Genomic DNA, 16,763 nt, shown 5'->3' on the forward strand with positions numbered 1-16,763 from the left:
AGCCCCGTTGGTCGACACATAATTCGGCATATTTGTCCTATTTACAGCGCCTCTGGTTTACAGTATAATATGATCTTTAATTAAAATATTGAATAGAACAAGATTACAGCTTATGTGGATGCAGTCTGGTGCTGTGATTTAGCAGGCAAACAGCAGCTTATTATTATTATTATTATTGTTATGATTATTATAAAAGAGTAACTCACATGGTGCACTGATGTAATTCAATATTTTCCTGCTATCACATCCAAAAAAAAAAAATTCATGTTTGAATAAATTAGGTCATCAAACCACAATGAGGGAATTAACACTTTCTGGTGAGGACACCTCAAAAACTACATAAATATATATATATAATTTATATTATATTAGAGGCTAATGAGGCTGAGCATCCACAAGCCAACATATTACCTGTTATTATCTGTATGGTTGTTAAATGCCAAACAATGTCAGCCACTCTACCTGGAAACAAGGTGTGCTCTGATATGCTAGTTCTCCATTGTTACTGACGCATCCATTCTTGTCAACCTGCAGATGACTTCTTGGGGTTTCACTCCCTCCCTGTGTGGCCATGAGATTAAATTTAGGTCCATATCTTAATGGAAATTATTCCTGCAACTCTGTAGTTTTTAACTGCATTTCTACACTAATTTTATTTGTGCAATTTTGAACAGAAGCATTTACATTTTTTGGCTGATTTCATGTGTGTGTATTTTATCTTTTGCATGTTTTTGGGATTTGGTTTTTCACATAAGCCATTACAGGTTTCCGCCACACTCGAACACAATTTTCTTTAAATATTTAATGTGTTTTGTATTTGTGTGAAATAAACAAATTCACAGCTAAGAAACACTGATGATGACACAAATATGTTAGACCGTTTTTCATATGTGCACTACATATTATACAACAAGCTGGAATCTCCCTGAAAAGATGGAAAATAGAATCAGGAGCTGACATTTAAAAAGATGTGACTTTAAAAACGAGTTTACCAAGATAAAAACAGGCTTACTACTGAAAGGACTAGAGGACTTGATAATTGTGAGTGTTGTTGATGCAGAACAAACTAAATCAACATGCCGTTGACTTTGCCTCAAATGAAAAAGCAAAGCAGGAGTGTCATCTGAGACACAGACACAAATCAGAAAGGCAGAAAAATAGGCCCCGCTTGAGATTAAAAGTTCATCAGAAAATGTTAATTTAGTGTGTGTTACTGTAATAATAATAATAATAATGCACATCTGTCTTTACAGATAACACATTTGCAGATATGGATATTTCCGTATTTTGGGTGGATTTATGGCTCCACAGATAGCTCTCTAGCTGGATACTCAGATCGACTTCTGTTTTTCTTTATCCATATAATTCACTGAAATAAAGATGTTAATCTCATTTAACCCAACAAAAACATCTGGTGGCAGCAGCAACCACAGAAAAGTAAAGATTACACAAATAATAACCATACATTCTGTCACTAAGAAAACTTTATTTACTGTGTCTCCAGATGAAGCTTTTGAGATTACAGTTTGTCAGTGTTGTAAATAAATATTACTCAAGTTATTATCAGGTCTATTTTCTTTTTTTTTCTCCACATTACCAAAAAGAACAGAGTACAGTAGAGGACGTTACAGTCAAGACTCACATTTGCAGCGACTACAGTATTTTCTCTCTATAAATTCATCACCACTGATATTAGTTCTACATTATCCTTTATTGCCTTGGTGCATTTTCCATCATTATCTGATGTGTTGTCGTGGATTTGTGTGTATGAACACATTTGTGTGAAGTAAATGTGTCATTCAGTTACTCAAATCAATGGATTTCTAAAGTTTTTCCCAGCAAAGCGAGCCAGGTCTCCCAGTTCCTCTTCAATTCTATAGTTAAAAAAAAAAGTTCAGAATTAATGTACAGCACTGTTAAATAGTTTTAACAGATTTCACAAATGAAAAGAAAACACATGCAAAATTGTATTTCATATTTTAAATAAACTACATGTTTGTGATGAAACTGAGAGGTTTGTATGAGAATGAGACTCACCTGAGAATCTGGTTGTATTTGGCCAAACGCTCAGAGCGACAGGGAGCCCCGGTCTTGATCTGAAAGAGTTATGAAAAGAATTTAAATTCTCCTTTAATCTTTGTCCAAGTCATGTCACTATGCCAGATTTGATTTTAGAATCTGAGACGGAGGAACGGTGGAGATAAATCCATCATTTTTTACACGGCACATACAATAAAGGTGTTCGTCATCTGAACGTACCTGTCCGGTGCATAAGCCGACCACCAAGTCTGCTATGAAGGTGTCCTCAGTCTCACCGGAGCGATGGCTGACCATCACACCCCAGCCGTTCTCCTGAGCCATCTTGCACCTGTGAGGAGGAGAAAAAACACTTTTGTGAGGGACCACCAATTTCTAGACATTGCAGACCATTAAATGTAATATAATATTCAGTATTTTAAGTCTCAAGTGTTGACTTACGCTCGCATAGACTCGGTAACTGTGCCAATCTGATTGACTTTAAGCAGCAGACAGTTGCAGGCCTTCGTCTCCACAGCCTTGGTGATGCGGCTGGGGTTGGTCACTGTGAGATCATCTCCAACAATCTGGATGTCGGAGCTTCCAGTGAAGTTGGTCCAGGCCTCCCAGTCATCCTGGTCAAAGGGATCCTCGATGGAAACCACTGTGAGTGAAATATGCAGACATTTGTCATTGTTTGGTGTGGCTTCAATTCGACCATCTGTGATCGCGTTCAGCTTTTGTTCCATCAAAGGATCAAAACTCGAGATGTGAGATGTGAGACACAACAAGTCCAACAGGGCATTAAACATCAACGATGAGACAGTGACTATGTTTATTCCACTATTATTCTGAACATGACAATATTTTGAACTTGATGGGGGTCAGGAAAACAACATATTCTCTTTGGATATTAGGAATTAGGCCTTATTCCGAACGTAGTTTTTTCTGAGACATGAGAAAAGACGTGGGATATGCCGATATTATTCTGGTTTTAGTCCTCTAAATTGGGGTGTTTTACTGCAGGTTGCGACTCATAGAGCTGTTTACAGTCAGCTCTGTGCATTGTAAACAAACCAACTAAGAGTTTGAAAGGCTGGGGTGGAGATGCTGCCTGAAGGAAAAGTCCATACTTCTGGTCAGAAAAAGAAACACACCCTTTTTAAAATCATCATGAAAAACTTGGATATCCACAGGTTTTTGGCTCTCTGCAAATATACAACACCGACCTTCTAAAGAAGGTGATTAATGGAATGAAAGAGGGAGGCTGTGGTCGCATGGTACACCACCGGTGGAAAAAAAGCTTAAAAAATCCTGTTTTGACCAAAAGAAGCAAAATGGCACAAGAGGCTTCACCTGTTCCTGAGTGAATTATTCATTTTCATTATCATATAAACAGTTTAGCAGGATTGTTGTAAAAAAAAGTGAGTATATAGCACATGTAAATGTAGTCAATCACATGATTAGACAGGGCTATGACGAAGTCAGTTTAGTCAGATTATCTACACCACTTTATTTTATCTCAAACTGGACGCACCCAAAATGTCTGTAATGCTCTCATTGCACAGTAATAGTGTGAGTCAAAGTTAAATCAGGAAATCGATCCATAAGCTGTGACTCATGATTACCACTGACAGTGTGTGTGACAATTTAAAACCTGATGAGTACAATGTTAATATTTTTGATAGGACTGATGGCCAAAACTATTAAATAAGACTGGAGTTGTTATAATATCAAATTATCTTTTCATTCACTAAAAGGATCATGGACGCATTGGTGTAGGAATATTTCCATTTGGTTGTAATCCCCCTTGTTCAAAGAACACATATTCTATCAAAGTAAAAATTTAGCACGGGAACCTTGAAATAATATCAACTTTCACCAGTATAAAAGGTACAAAGTATAAAGGTTCTAATAATAATGTGAACAACAGCATTTCATAATTGGACCAATTTGCTGTACAAGACTAAACATAAATGATGCAAAAACAAATCTTTTTTTAGTACAAAGACGATTTTTGTGACGATTTGACTTCTCCTGTTGGGATTCACAATTGTGATCTACATTTTGGCAACTTGATTCAGAAATGAGATGAACTCCAATCTTTTTTCCCCCCTTCAATTTTTTTCCTTCATACTTTTTGTGTCACATCCATTTAAAACTTGAGCTGCTGATTCAACAAATGAAGATAAGAAATAAAGGAGATACTGCTGTTTTTGAGAACTTTCCAGGGCTTGTAAACCACTGTTGACAAAAGGGACAAAATCAATTTATCTGGTCCTCTTAGAGGAAGAATAGATTAAAGTCAGGACAGGTACCCGTATAGGTTAGTTCGAGATCCCGTTCCTTGATGACACTGCGATGGTGCGGATATCTCTACTTAAGATTGTGTGCCCTCCTCTCTGTCTCTTAAATAATACATAATAAGAGAAAGTGTCGGGAGGTTACCTGGATAATCCTTGATAAAGCTCTTGTAGAGATCAGCCAGCTGGTCAGGAGTGATGTGGCGGCTCGGGTCGTCAGGAGACTTGAAGTCCAGGTCATACTTTCCCCCCCTGTAGAATTCAGATGCTGCCACGTCCATGCCGATCACGACCTCATTTGTGTATCCTGCCTTGGCGATGGCATCCTTTATTAGCTCCAGAGCTGCAGAGTGAAACAATCAACATGAAAAAAAACGGAGTTGCACCGTATTACTTATCATGATGTACGCTAGAAAAACAAACTGAAGACATGAATGATGATGATGATTTCCACACTGAGTGACCAGAAAATAAAACCCCCCTAACCCCTGTCAAGCAATCAAATTCTACAGTCCTGTATAAATAAAGCTTTAAAGCAATAAAGCTTTTTCACTGTTGACACTGTCAAAGAGATGTTTTAATTTTGTTGTTGTAATTTTGAGTGTGTGATATTTTTAAATTGCATTATTTTGTCATCTCTATGTCTAATGTTAATGGCGTGGAACAAATATCAGAAAAACTTTTCAAAATTACACTCTAACACAACACCAAACTCAAAACAAAAACAATTTGATGTATGGTTGCCTTTGTTGCTGGACTTGTGTGCTGTATTATATTGTAGAATATATATATATATATATATATATATATATATATATATACACACATACACACACACACACACACACACACACACATACATATTAATTATATACATTTCTATGGTCACCATTTATGTATGATACATACTACAAATGCCAACCGTCTCAATAATCTTTAGATATTCTGTCTTCATTGTGACAAGAGCACTTTGACTTCACACTGGAGTTCTAAAAGCTCTGCTAGTCTTGCCAGCATCGTTTCATACATCTGTAAATCAAACAAAATCATCCCTCTTACGTACCCTCCTGGTTCTCCAGGATGTTTGGAGCGAAGCCCCCTTCATCGCCCACATTGGTGGCATCCTGACCATATTTCTTCTTAATGACGTTTTTGAGGTTGTGGTAAACCTCGGCTCCAATGCGCATGGCCTCTTTGAAGCTGCTCGCACCAATGGGCAGGATCATGAACTCCTGCATGGCAAGTTTGTTGCCTGCATGAGAGCCGCCGTTGATCACATTGAAGGCCTGGTGAGAGAAATGTGAGCTGTGACTTCAACATGAACTGGAGAGTGAACTGAGCAACAAGGAAAAAAAAAAACAGGAAATTGATTCGTGTAATTCAGCACAAATATCCTCACCGGCACTGGCAAGATAACTTCTGGGTTTCCTGCAAGGTCAGCAATATGACGATACAGGGGGATACCTTTCTCCGCTGCACCGGCTTTGCAAACAGCCAGGGACACTCCCAGGATGGCATTTGCTCCAAATTTGGCTGTTTGGAGAGAAAAATATCAATGACAATAAAAGGAATACTTATTTTAAATCTGTATTCAGTATCAGTGATTCATTAATAATGTCTGCTGCTGAAGTTTTTACAGGAGAACAGTAAAAAGTTATTGACTGGTCAAGGTGTTACGCTTGTTAATAGACAAGACTAAAGGCAAAAAACACTCCAGATATTTATGAGGATCTGTACTTCCTTATCTTACTGTTTCACTTTGTGTTATTTTATATTTATTTTATTTTATTATTGTTTCAATCTGGAACAGGCACTCAAAACATTTCACTGCACATTAAACTGTGTATAACTGTGTATGTGACAAATAAAGGTCTTGAATCTTGAATCATGTAGTTGTTTTGGATTAACAACAGTTTGATTACTGTCACTTACATTTGTTCTCTGTGCCATCCAGGTCAATCATCATCTGGTCAATTCTCTCTTGCTCAACAACTGATAGATCCTGAGGAGACAAAAAGTGAAAACAAGTTGGAAATAAATTGCATTAGCAATACAGCTATGAAGTAAAATTATATATGAAACAAAATTTGGCAAACAAAACATAGAGAGAGGGAGAACGGTTTACTTACTTTGCCGACAAGTGCAGGCGCAATAGTTGAGTTTATGTGTCCTACAGCCTGTGAGACTCCTGTGACAGACAGACTGGTGTGATTATTCTTTATTATTGGCTTTAAAAGATAATGTTGTTAAACACATTGATTTCGAAACACATGCAGCTTTTATTTCTTAAATACATATACAGAGAGGCGTGCGATAGTACAAATGTTTCCTTTTTATCATTCTTTTTAAATTATTACATGGTTTTATTTCACACTCCCGGCCAGTAGCGCAGTGGATAATTGCGCATATCATCGGCCTGGGGAACCCGGGTTCCACTCCCTCCCAGTCCCGGCTACCAAAAATGGGCGAGGGTTGCGTCAGGAAGGGCATCCGGTGTAAAAAACTAACGCCAAAATCTACAAGCGGATCATCCGCTGTGGCGACCCCAGAAGGGAGCAGCCAGAAAAAGGACGACAACAACATTTATTTCACAGGCGATCAGTCCACAAGGTCAGTGTCAATACAGGAGTCAGAGCATGCTTCACTGACAATTCACCATGCCAAAAAGCATTCGATGATGAGTTTGTTATGACTGTGTATTTACATGACAGTGCAATTAACTGATCTACTGTCAAACTGACAGGCAAAGAAAACTCACTAACCCTTTTACATCTGGCAAAAAGGAAGAGAGGGAGAGTGGAGAGTATAGAGGACACAGGGAAAGTTAGAGAAAATTAGCAAAGCATTAAATGTGATATTTTTCCCTGAAATTGAATTCTACTTCAATCTGCCAAGGCAGTACGGCTTCTTTGTATTTATGGTAAATATCACAACCACACCTGACATTTAACTGCCTCTTTCCTCGAAAAAGAAAACACATAGATGGTTTACAAACCTTTCCCAAGGTAGCGAGACTTGTCATTGTCCCTGAGCTCCAAGGCTTCATAGATTCCAGTAGATGCACCGCTTGGTACGGCTGCCCTAAACAAGCCTGTGAAATGTATGAGGACATAAGAGTGGTGACTCGTTTGGCCTGCACACTGAGAACTGCTTGTACAGCTAAAGCCAGAACAACCTTTTTTTTTTTATTACATTGTACTGATTTCTATAGCAACACTGTTTAAAAGCGAAATAATCTTCTTTGTAGGTGCTCAATGATGAGAAATGTTGAGACGTCTACTGACTATTATACTCGGTAGAAGCAACATGTCCTTGGCATGATTAGTCTGAAATGTATCTGTCAATATTTCTGAGGTTGAACTGGTCATTGTTTTTAAATGTGGAAAAATGCCAAACTCAATCAAATAAAGCATGTGCTGAAAACACCATCTTATTCTCATCACAGTTTGATTTGAGATGTTCTTACCATTAGTAAGGTGTGAATGCATTATTGAGCAGAACTGACTGTGGCTGGCAGGTAATGTCCCCTGTTATTTCAGCTTAGGTTATTCCTGACCTGGTATTCACATTGTTGAGCCAAAATGGCACAAATACATGCTGATACATGGTTCATAGATCTCTAGAAATAAGTTGGAGAGAATTGGATCCCCTCCTTTCTCAGACCAGGTGAGTGCTAGATGTACAAGAGATGGTTTACTTAACTACTTAAATGTACAAAACTTGCAATATCTAGTCAAAACAGCCCTAAATATGATCTGATGACTGTGTTTGACTGTCTGAGAAGAAGCTTAAGAGACAAATGTATCATTTGACAAAACAGATTTGTTGTGTGTGCTCTCACGAGGTGCACCCAACTCTCCACTGGCAGGCAGGCAGGCATTACTCGGCACAGCAGTGACATGAGAATCACTGAAGATGAAATTAATTTTGTTGAAGCACTGAAGCACACGGGCAATACATTTGTACATTTTAAGTCGCACATTGTTGCCTACCATTGTCAGTGTAAAGGTCGACCTCAACAGTGGGGTTTCCGCGAGAATCAAAGATCTCTCTGGCGTGGATCTTGCGAATGGACATGGTGTAGGACCTTGAGACGAGACAGAGAAGTTGAACTTGTTATTATCTGGTGATCCTCTGGACAAACGTGCACTGCAGCCAACAGCTCTTGTTAGAGACAGAAAAATAACTCAAATAAAAGCACACCGCTCTCCAAAAATCTATCTTTCTGCTACTAATGGCGCAGCTCTTTTACTCTCTTTCCTCCTTGGGGCTTACTCACAAAAATATCCTGACCTAGCTGCAAGCTTATGTGTGCTAACAGACATGCTACCATCCTAATTGGATTAGACCTTCTCATCTGATTAATCACATGACAGTAAGGATGCAGAAATTGCTGCATCTGTCAAAGTAATGTTAAGCTTGCAGCTTCAATGGGTCTCTTGCTGCAGTAAAATGGATATTCATTTTAGTTTTGGCACCAAGTCATGATGCTACCTTGATAAGAACAGAATTTCTGCCATGACAAACTCCTTCTGCTCTACAGCATGACATGACATGATATCCCCAATAATCCCCACCCTTTGCTTGCCAGATAAACAAGCAGGGTAACCACCCAACACAATGACTACAGGCTTTGTTTCACAGGAGAGACAAGGAAACTGTTGCTCCTTTCCCAACGTTCAAAATAATTAAACTATGAATTAAAAGGCACGGCTGATGCAGGCACACCTAATTTACTGAGTAGTCAAGCAGATTCACTCCATAAAATCTAAAATAATTGCTCAGTTGCTCGATTTTAATTTGGATAAGATCATCCTTCACCTTTATATTTTTAAAAACAACAGACTTACACTAAACTTGAGAACACTTGTTTCCCATCTACTTCTTCTCACTTAGGATGACATATCAAGTATGCTAACCTTGCTGCCCTGTATTGTAGAGCTGAAATTATTAATCGATTTGTCAAAATACAAAATGAACCAAGCAACTATTGTGCAAATCTATTAGTCTTTAGGCCACTTTAGTGCCAAATATTCAGTGGTTCCAGTTTTCAACATCTGAAAATGAGATGTTTTTCTCTATGATATCAGATTAAATATATTTTATGGGGAAAGTAAAATATATATCTTTTTTTTTTTGTTTCAGTATTATAGTATTTAGTATTATATCTTCACATTGCTGGAACATATGCACTTTATTAATTCACCTTACACAGCAGCTATCTGTCAATACAGATCACTGTTAATATATAAAATATCACTTTATCTTGAGTAATTATTGACGTTGGAAATAATAGACTGACACACAAAATAATTAACTCAAGGACAGCAAGTTCAGCTGATGTTTTCTTTGTCGTGAATGTATCTCATTAAGCAAATTACGGCTGATTTGGGATTTGGCTGTAATAAATTATTGCATAAAATTAACACATCACAAACCGTCATACCACTGTCTAACGAAATAAAACACTAAGTCATTTAAACTTTAAGCAGAATATGAACTTGTCCACATTTTTAACCAGACCCCAAACACAACGTTTCCTGCTGCAGCATTAGTCACCATTAGCTAATCTAGCTAACTGAGCTCAGAGCAGACTTAAACGTGACACCTATTTACGGGAACAAGTGCCTATTGAAAGTTTACACTCAAAAAGGGAAAAAAAAGCTAATGAAACAATCCAGTCAATACAGGAGACACAGTGTAAATTAGTGTCTCTACCTTTTCTACCAATGTGACAAGTCGGCAGAGAAGTTGAAGTGCTGGAGCTGCCGAGGTACAACTACCGGAAAACAACTGAAAGAAGAAGACGAAGAAGAGTCTCTTCTTCTTCTCATTCATTTTTGGCAGGCTTGATGGCCTGTAAATGTACTGCTGCCCCCACACTTTAAAATATGAACTACATCAGATAAACACTTCATTCCTTCTTGAGTACTCAGTGAAAGCTGGTGTTTTTGTTTTGGTTTTTTTTACTTGCATTTTATTTTCTGTAGTTTACAAACTCCATATTTTTATTCATTTATTCCATTAAAAAAAGAATGCCAAAAATTCAGTGGTTCTAGCTTTCCATATGTGAAGATGTTTTCTTCTTTTTTGACTCTTCTGTGACAATAAACTAAATATATTTGGATCATGGACAGATAAAACTAATAATTTCAATATGTCGATGTGGGATATGAGAGATTAAAACAAGAGTTCATGTGAAGCATGTACTGAGGTGACAGAACTGCTCTATCAGTGCTTGGATCAGACAGAGAGAAGCCAGGAGCTAGAAAGCCATCACCTACTGATCTTAAATGTGTTAACTTTAAGATCTCTGAAGTATTTTCCCAATTTTGTAATAATGAAAAGTTGTACATCACACCTTTGATGCTTTTACCTTAGGGCTTTAAAGCTAAACCAGTTTCGCTGTAATGCTTTTGTAGGCCAGGTGTCTGCTCTCTACTGATCACGGATGTATAAATCATAACCTCAGTATGTCTGTCTTCACCCCAGGAGCTGACATATCTTCTCACACTTTCCTTCAACATTAGCTCTACATGAACTCTTGAAATTTCTCTCCCATTCGTCATTGTGATAAATATCTGCATTCCTAACCTGACGTGCATAGATCATGACAATTTCCTTTTTTCCCCGGGGACAACAAATTATATGATATGTTGTAAATCGAGTCTAAATTTGGCATCCTGCCTCTTCTCCAGTCATGGAAGATGTATTTAGACCTTTCACTTAAGTAAAAGATCTAATACTAATAAATCTGTGTTAACATGCTTTGACATATCATCATATCATGTTCTAGTTCATCATGACGTTTTACTTAAAAGACAAAAAGTTTTTACTGTTTGTCAGGAAATTATTTCTATAAGACAAGAACTGTATTTTCGCTGTTAGTTCGTACCACAAAATTTCCCAACACACAAGAAAAACTCTCAGAGACAGAGATCTCAGTTCAAAGTTTTACTTGCAACAAGCAAGGAGTACAGGCAAAGATCTACATCTGCACTGAGCAGTCTCAGTGTCTTTCAAGCATATATATGTAAAGTTCCTCCTCTCAGTAGTCTTCCGCCACACCCTATTCCTTCTCCTCCTTGCAGGGGCGGTTGGTGAGAAACGCAGGTACGCTGACTTCTCACTGTTCAAGGCCTTCTCGAACTTTTCTTTATCTCAAGAATGCAAGCACAGTCCGATACATCCTTAGACTTAGACTTAGACTTCTTTTTATTGATCCCCCATAGGGGGAAATTTACATGTTACAGCAGCAACAATAGACAAGAAAGAGTGAATAAAAGCAACATTGGAAAATAAAGCAATAGCAAAATAAATATAAGTGTTGTGATGATAAATAGATATTTACACTATAGAATATTTACATTACGGAATATTTACACTATGTATCATAAAATAAAATGTGAAATGTACAAGTATGGACAGGAATATCAAGGAGTGGAATGATATGAATGGAAAAACAGTGTGTTAACATCAGCCAGTGATGCTGCTGTTGAAGAGTCTGATGGCTGATGGGAGAAATGACCTGCGGTAGCATTCCTTCTTGCAGGGTGGGTGCCTCAGCCTGCTGCTGAATGAGCTGCTGAGGGCCCCCACAGTCCCGTGCAGGGGGTGAGAGGGGTTGTCCATGATGGACTTGAGTTTTGTTAGTGTCCTCCTCTCACACACCTCCTCTATGGAGTCCAGGAAGCAGTCCAGGACAGAAGCGGCCCTCCTGACCAGCCTGTTCAGTTTCTTTCTGTCCCTCTCCGTGCTCCCTCCTCCCCAGCAGACCACTGCATAGAGGACTGCAGACGCCACCACAGAGTCATAAAAAGTCCGGAGCAGAGTCCTGCACACTCCAAAGGACCTCAGTCTCCTCAGCAGGTGGAGACAACTTTGGCCCTTCTTGTACAGGACGTCTGTGTTATGAGACCAGTCCAGTTTGTTGTTGAGGTGAACACCCAGGTATTTGAGGGTCTCCACCCTCTCAATGTCCAGTCCCTGGGTGCAGTCTGGGATGTCTTCCTGCGGAAGCCAATCACCATCTCCTTTGTTTTACTGGTGTTGAGCTGAAGATGGTTTAGCTCACACCAGTTGACGAAGCTGGAGACGACCTCCCGGTACTCCTGTTCGTCCCCCTCTGACACACACCCTACGATGGCTGTGTCATCGGAGAACTTCTGGAGGTGACAGCTCCCAGAGTTATAGCTGAAGTCTGAGGTGTACAGGGTGAAGAGGAAGGGGGAGAGTACTGTCCCCTGTGGGGTCCCTGTGCTGCAGACCACCATGTCAGACACACAGTCCTGGAGCCTCACGTACTGTGGTCTGTTGGTGAGATAGTCTGTTGTCCATGCAGCCAGGTGACAGTCCACTCCCGCTCTTTCCAGCTTCACCCTGAGCAGTGACGGCTGGATGGTGTTGAACACACTGGAGAAGTCAAAGAACATGACCCTCACAGTGCTGCCGGTGTTCTCCAGGTGAGTCAGGGATCTGTGAAGCAGGTAGATGACTGCATCATCCACTCCAGTGCTCGGTTGGTAGGCAAACTGCAGGTTGGTAGGCACACACTTCATCTCTTTGGTATCAGTATAAAGGTCACAGCAACTATCACACAGTCCTGCATCAGGCTAAAACTTCATGATAATAAAGCATAAATGTATTAACATAAACGTGTCTGCATATTTTCTAACACTGTTGATTTAAACCATATTTTCTCAAACCAGTGTCCCTCTTGTAACAGATATGACGATTATGTTTTGACAACATAAGATACTATACAAGATACTATCATTAGTATTCTTATCATTACTATTTAGTAATAATATTATTATTAAATAATAATGACTATTATTTGAAAATTTAGACTCATAGTTCATTTAACGGAACGGCATTGACAGAAAAAAAAAAAGAGTCAAACCAAGATGGTCGACAGACAGCCAGAAACAAGAAGTTGCTCATTTTTTTCTGTTCAAACCTTCTATAAAAAGAAACCCTTGCAGGTAAGAAAAATATGAGGAGATCAAGTAACATCTAAGGAGTCGTACAATTGCTAAATTGCTAAAGTATTGATTTTATATTGGGAGGAAATTATGATTAATCACATGTCCACTGAATTGTACATCATGCATCACTAGCTATATTTCAACTACTGGACATGTAAATATATCTTTATAAAATATGGGTTGAAAAAAAAAAAGATCATGATTCATGCATGAAAGGGTTAAAATAGATTATGGTTTAATGGTGATAATAACCGCCAACCATGCTAAAGGTAATATGTGGTTTTGGTCAATAGGGGGCGGTCTGTGGCTACTGACTTCCTCCCACGTGCAAGAGAAAACGAGCGGCAACCGTAGAAGAAGAAACCTCCATTGAAATGAAACGAATGAACGTTTCAGGCTGATAAATCACGTACTTTTTTTTACTGAAACAGTTTTGTTTGAAGGCCATTGAAGGACACCGTTTAGACTGACAATGTCGGGGATACCTCCAGACACATGGCAGCCGCCAACCGTGACTCTGGACACGACGTACGTTTATATTAAAGCCACTGAATGCTAGCTCAGCTAGCTAGCTAGCTAGCTGAGCTAGCGTTCAGTAACGTGAAGTCAGCCAAGCAAGTGTAGCTGTTTGATGGGTGTTAGATTAACTCTGTTGAAAACGAAATGTGTTTTGGGGCTTTGGATAATCATCATCACCCCGCCAGAGTGCTGCTGAGTATAGATATAAAGAAATTGCTAATTCTTATACTTCGCATTGCTTCCTTGTTAGCACGCTGGTGTTGTTTGTATCCTTTTTATTCAGCCACAAAAAGTAACATTTCACTCTTCACATCTTGAGTATTTAAACTCAAAACGTGTATAGCCAAGCCTCCGTTTCAGACGCTAGGCACTAATACTGTTCATGTACTGTAGGATGGGTACACTTGTGGTGGAGCTATATTGGAGACATGCACCCAAGACCTGCAAGAACTTTGCAGAGCTGGCCAGAAGGGGTTACTACACCAACACAAAGTTTCACCGAGTGATCAAAGCCTTCATGGTGCAGGGAGGAGACCCTACAGGAACAGGTGGGTTCGTCACATACATTATGTATCTGGACTGCGATGGGGGTGTCCACATGCACGTTTGAGAAAATTACGAGCTTCCAGCTTTACATCAGTTAACCGTTTGTGGAAGGTCCTTTAACGTTTCTAAGTGAAACAGAAAATGTGTTGCAAGTTTGGTGTGAAAACACTAGACTGGCCTGCAGCCCTCCACTCCATCACGTGACATATTTGCTCAAACGAGACTCTGAAAATGAATAGTATTCAGATTGATTTGAAACAGACATTCACGCTCCTTCGCACATTCAATAACCACACACTAGATTTCCAGAATTCAACAGCTGTCATAAACATGACAACCACAGACCATGGTTGCTCGTTAATCTGACACACCGATGTCATCCAACGTCAGTGGCCGACCTCACTAATGTCTTGATTATGAATGGGAGGAAATGCAGCAATGTGTGTAATGTGACTGTGTCCATATATTTTGAACACTGTGCATCTTGAGGCTTAAATCTCCACCACACCTCTGTGTGCATTCATGGCCTTGTGGTTTAATGTATACTTCTTGTATAGAAGTATGTAGTAATGTAAGTAATGTAAGCTTCTTGTTCGGTTACCTCATTTGAGAGTAAATCTGTAGTTTACTGATCTTTGTTCTCCTAACAGGCCGTGGCGGTGCCTCCATATTCGGCAAACAGTTTGAAGATGAGCTAAATCCAGAACTGAAATTCACAGGTAATCACAGTGTGAAAGTCCCAGTTGAACAGAAGGTGGCAGATGTGGAGGAGGTTAATTTAGATGGTACACAAATAAAAGGCTTCTTTTTACTTTTCAATTAACTTATTAGTATATGTTTGTGCAGCACTTAGTACAAAGGTAGGGTTTTTATTTCAGGGCCACATTAAACAGCATTAGTTTTAGCTAAATGTATCCAATAAACTGGCAACTATGTGGTAATTAAAATATATTTATTAAAGTTGATGTATTCCAAATGTTATGCAGATGTTAATATGCAGCATTTAATGTTTGCTTGAGGGATAAAAAGTTATGATTTGTAATTCTCTCATCTGTGTCTGTTAGGTGCAGGTATTCTGGCGATGGCCAATGCAGGACCGGATACAAATGGAAGCCAGTTCTTCCTCACTCTTGCACCTACTCAGTGGTTAGATGGAAAGCACACTATTTTTGGACGAGTGTACCAGGGGTTAGGAGTGCTGAACCGGATTGGGATGGTAGAGACGAGCAGTCAAGATCGGCCAGCTGAAGATATCAAAATCCTCAGAACTAATGTACCCAGTTAAACAAGTGCTGATTATTTTTTACAGATTTTTTTTTTTTTTTTTTAAATAAATGTTTCTTTTTCTTTCAACATGTAGCATTCATGTGTCTTATTTGCGTGGTGTGCCTAATCTATGGAGATGATCAATCCTTGCAAGTGTTGCACTAGTACAAACTGAAAGGTTAGAGGAACAGCAAATGCACCAAATGCAGCGGTTTATTCAATTAAGTATTGATTATTTTATGTTTTCATAATCCTTTTACTGTTTAAGTCATTTTTCAAGCAAACAGTTTGAGTAGACCCAAAAGATCTAAGGAAAAACATGCAAATGACAAGAAAATTCAGCCAAATATTTACAGATATGTCTGTGGTCTATTAAAGTCAATGGAAAGTTGGACAAGTTTCAGTAAGATTGACAGTTTGATTTGTTGACTGCTCTGGGTTACATTTTCCATTTTATTCACTAGTTGTAAATTGCCAAAAAGGGTTGGCAACCATTTTAAGGAAGACAACAATAGTTGTACTACTGAAATACAGTTCATAAAGTTTTTAGGCCCATCCCCTTTTTTCACACTTCACTGAGTTATGCGTTCCTGGAGACAAGTAGCAAGCTTTAGAAATTGTTTTATAACCCTTGATTTACACCACCAAGCTGATTGCATTGGTCCACAAGGAGTTGTTTGGATTTCGTTGCTTGGTTTTTGGCCAAACAAGCACTGAATTGTGGGATTTAATACACGGGTTGTGGCCAATGAATTGACTGTGCCACACATGGACTCCAATAAAGTTAGCGATATCTCCAAGGTAATCAAAGTTACATTTACAGTACAATAAACTATGCAAAAAGTGAAGAGCTGTTTTTCTGAAGCCACTGTCTGTGCACAGTATAGAAATGCAAAGATAATTTAACAAGCAGCTTAAAAAAAGAATGTGAGTGTGAAGAGACTTTGATGTCTAGTCTATTGGCTCTCTGAAACCTAAACAAGAAACTATGACTGGTGATGTTACCCCCCTCTCCCCGATCGTGTGATATGGAATCTTTAGGTCCCTGTCAGCATTGTTTCTTCAGCAGGAGTCAGTCAGCTTGTGATGTCTGGAGCACATACAGCTATCACCTTCGACCTTGGTA

The 16,763-nt window shown here is 38.9% G+C and overlaps 2 protein-coding genes across 3 annotated transcripts; one reads left to right on the forward strand and one right to left on the reverse strand.

Moving 5' to 3' along the window:
* Positions 1–1,476: 1,476 nt before the first annotated feature.
* On the reverse strand, positions 1,477–10,104 carry eno1b (enolase 1b, (alpha)). 2 transcript variants are annotated; one of them, XM_070843353.1, is made up of 12 exons: positions 10,038–10,104; positions 8,312–8,406; positions 7,315–7,410; positions 6,449–6,507; positions 6,252–6,321; positions 5,719–5,852; positions 5,383–5,605; positions 4,465–4,662; positions 2,479–2,680; positions 2,260–2,368; positions 2,038–2,096; positions 1,477–1,874 (listed from the first exon to the last, which is right to left on the reverse strand). In XM_070843353.1, exons 2-12 carry the CDS (start codon positions 8,394–8,396, stop codon positions 1,808–1,810), a joined length of 1,302 nt encoding a protein of 433 aa, XP_070699454.1. In that variant the 5' UTR covers positions 8,397–8,406; positions 10,038–10,104; the 3' UTR covers positions 1,477–1,807. The 2 variants fall into 2 exon arrangements, with proteins under 2 accessions (XP_070699454.1, XP_070699446.1); XM_070843345.1 differs by having other exon boundaries at positions 10,047–10,098.
* A 3,564-nt stretch (positions 10,105–13,668) lies between these two features.
* ppil1 (peptidylprolyl isomerase (cyclophilin)-like 1) lies at positions 13,669–15,726 on the forward strand. The gene is made up of 4 exons (XM_070846688.1): positions 13,669–13,834; positions 14,219–14,373; positions 15,022–15,090; positions 15,436–15,726. Exons 1-4 carry the CDS (start codon positions 13,779–13,781, stop codon positions 15,654–15,656), a joined length of 501 nt encoding a protein of 166 aa, XP_070702789.1. The 5' UTR covers positions 13,669–13,778; the 3' UTR covers positions 15,657–15,726.
* The last annotated feature ends 1,037 nt before the right edge of the window (positions 15,727–16,763 follow it).

The sequence above is a fragment of the Pempheris klunzingeri genome, chromosome 2, assembly GCF_042242105.1.
Source record: "Pempheris klunzingeri isolate RE-2024b chromosome 2, fPemKlu1.hap1, whole genome shotgun sequence".
Taxonomy (NCBI): Eukaryota; Metazoa; Chordata; class Actinopteri; order Acropomatiformes; family Pempheridae; genus Pempheris; species Pempheris klunzingeri.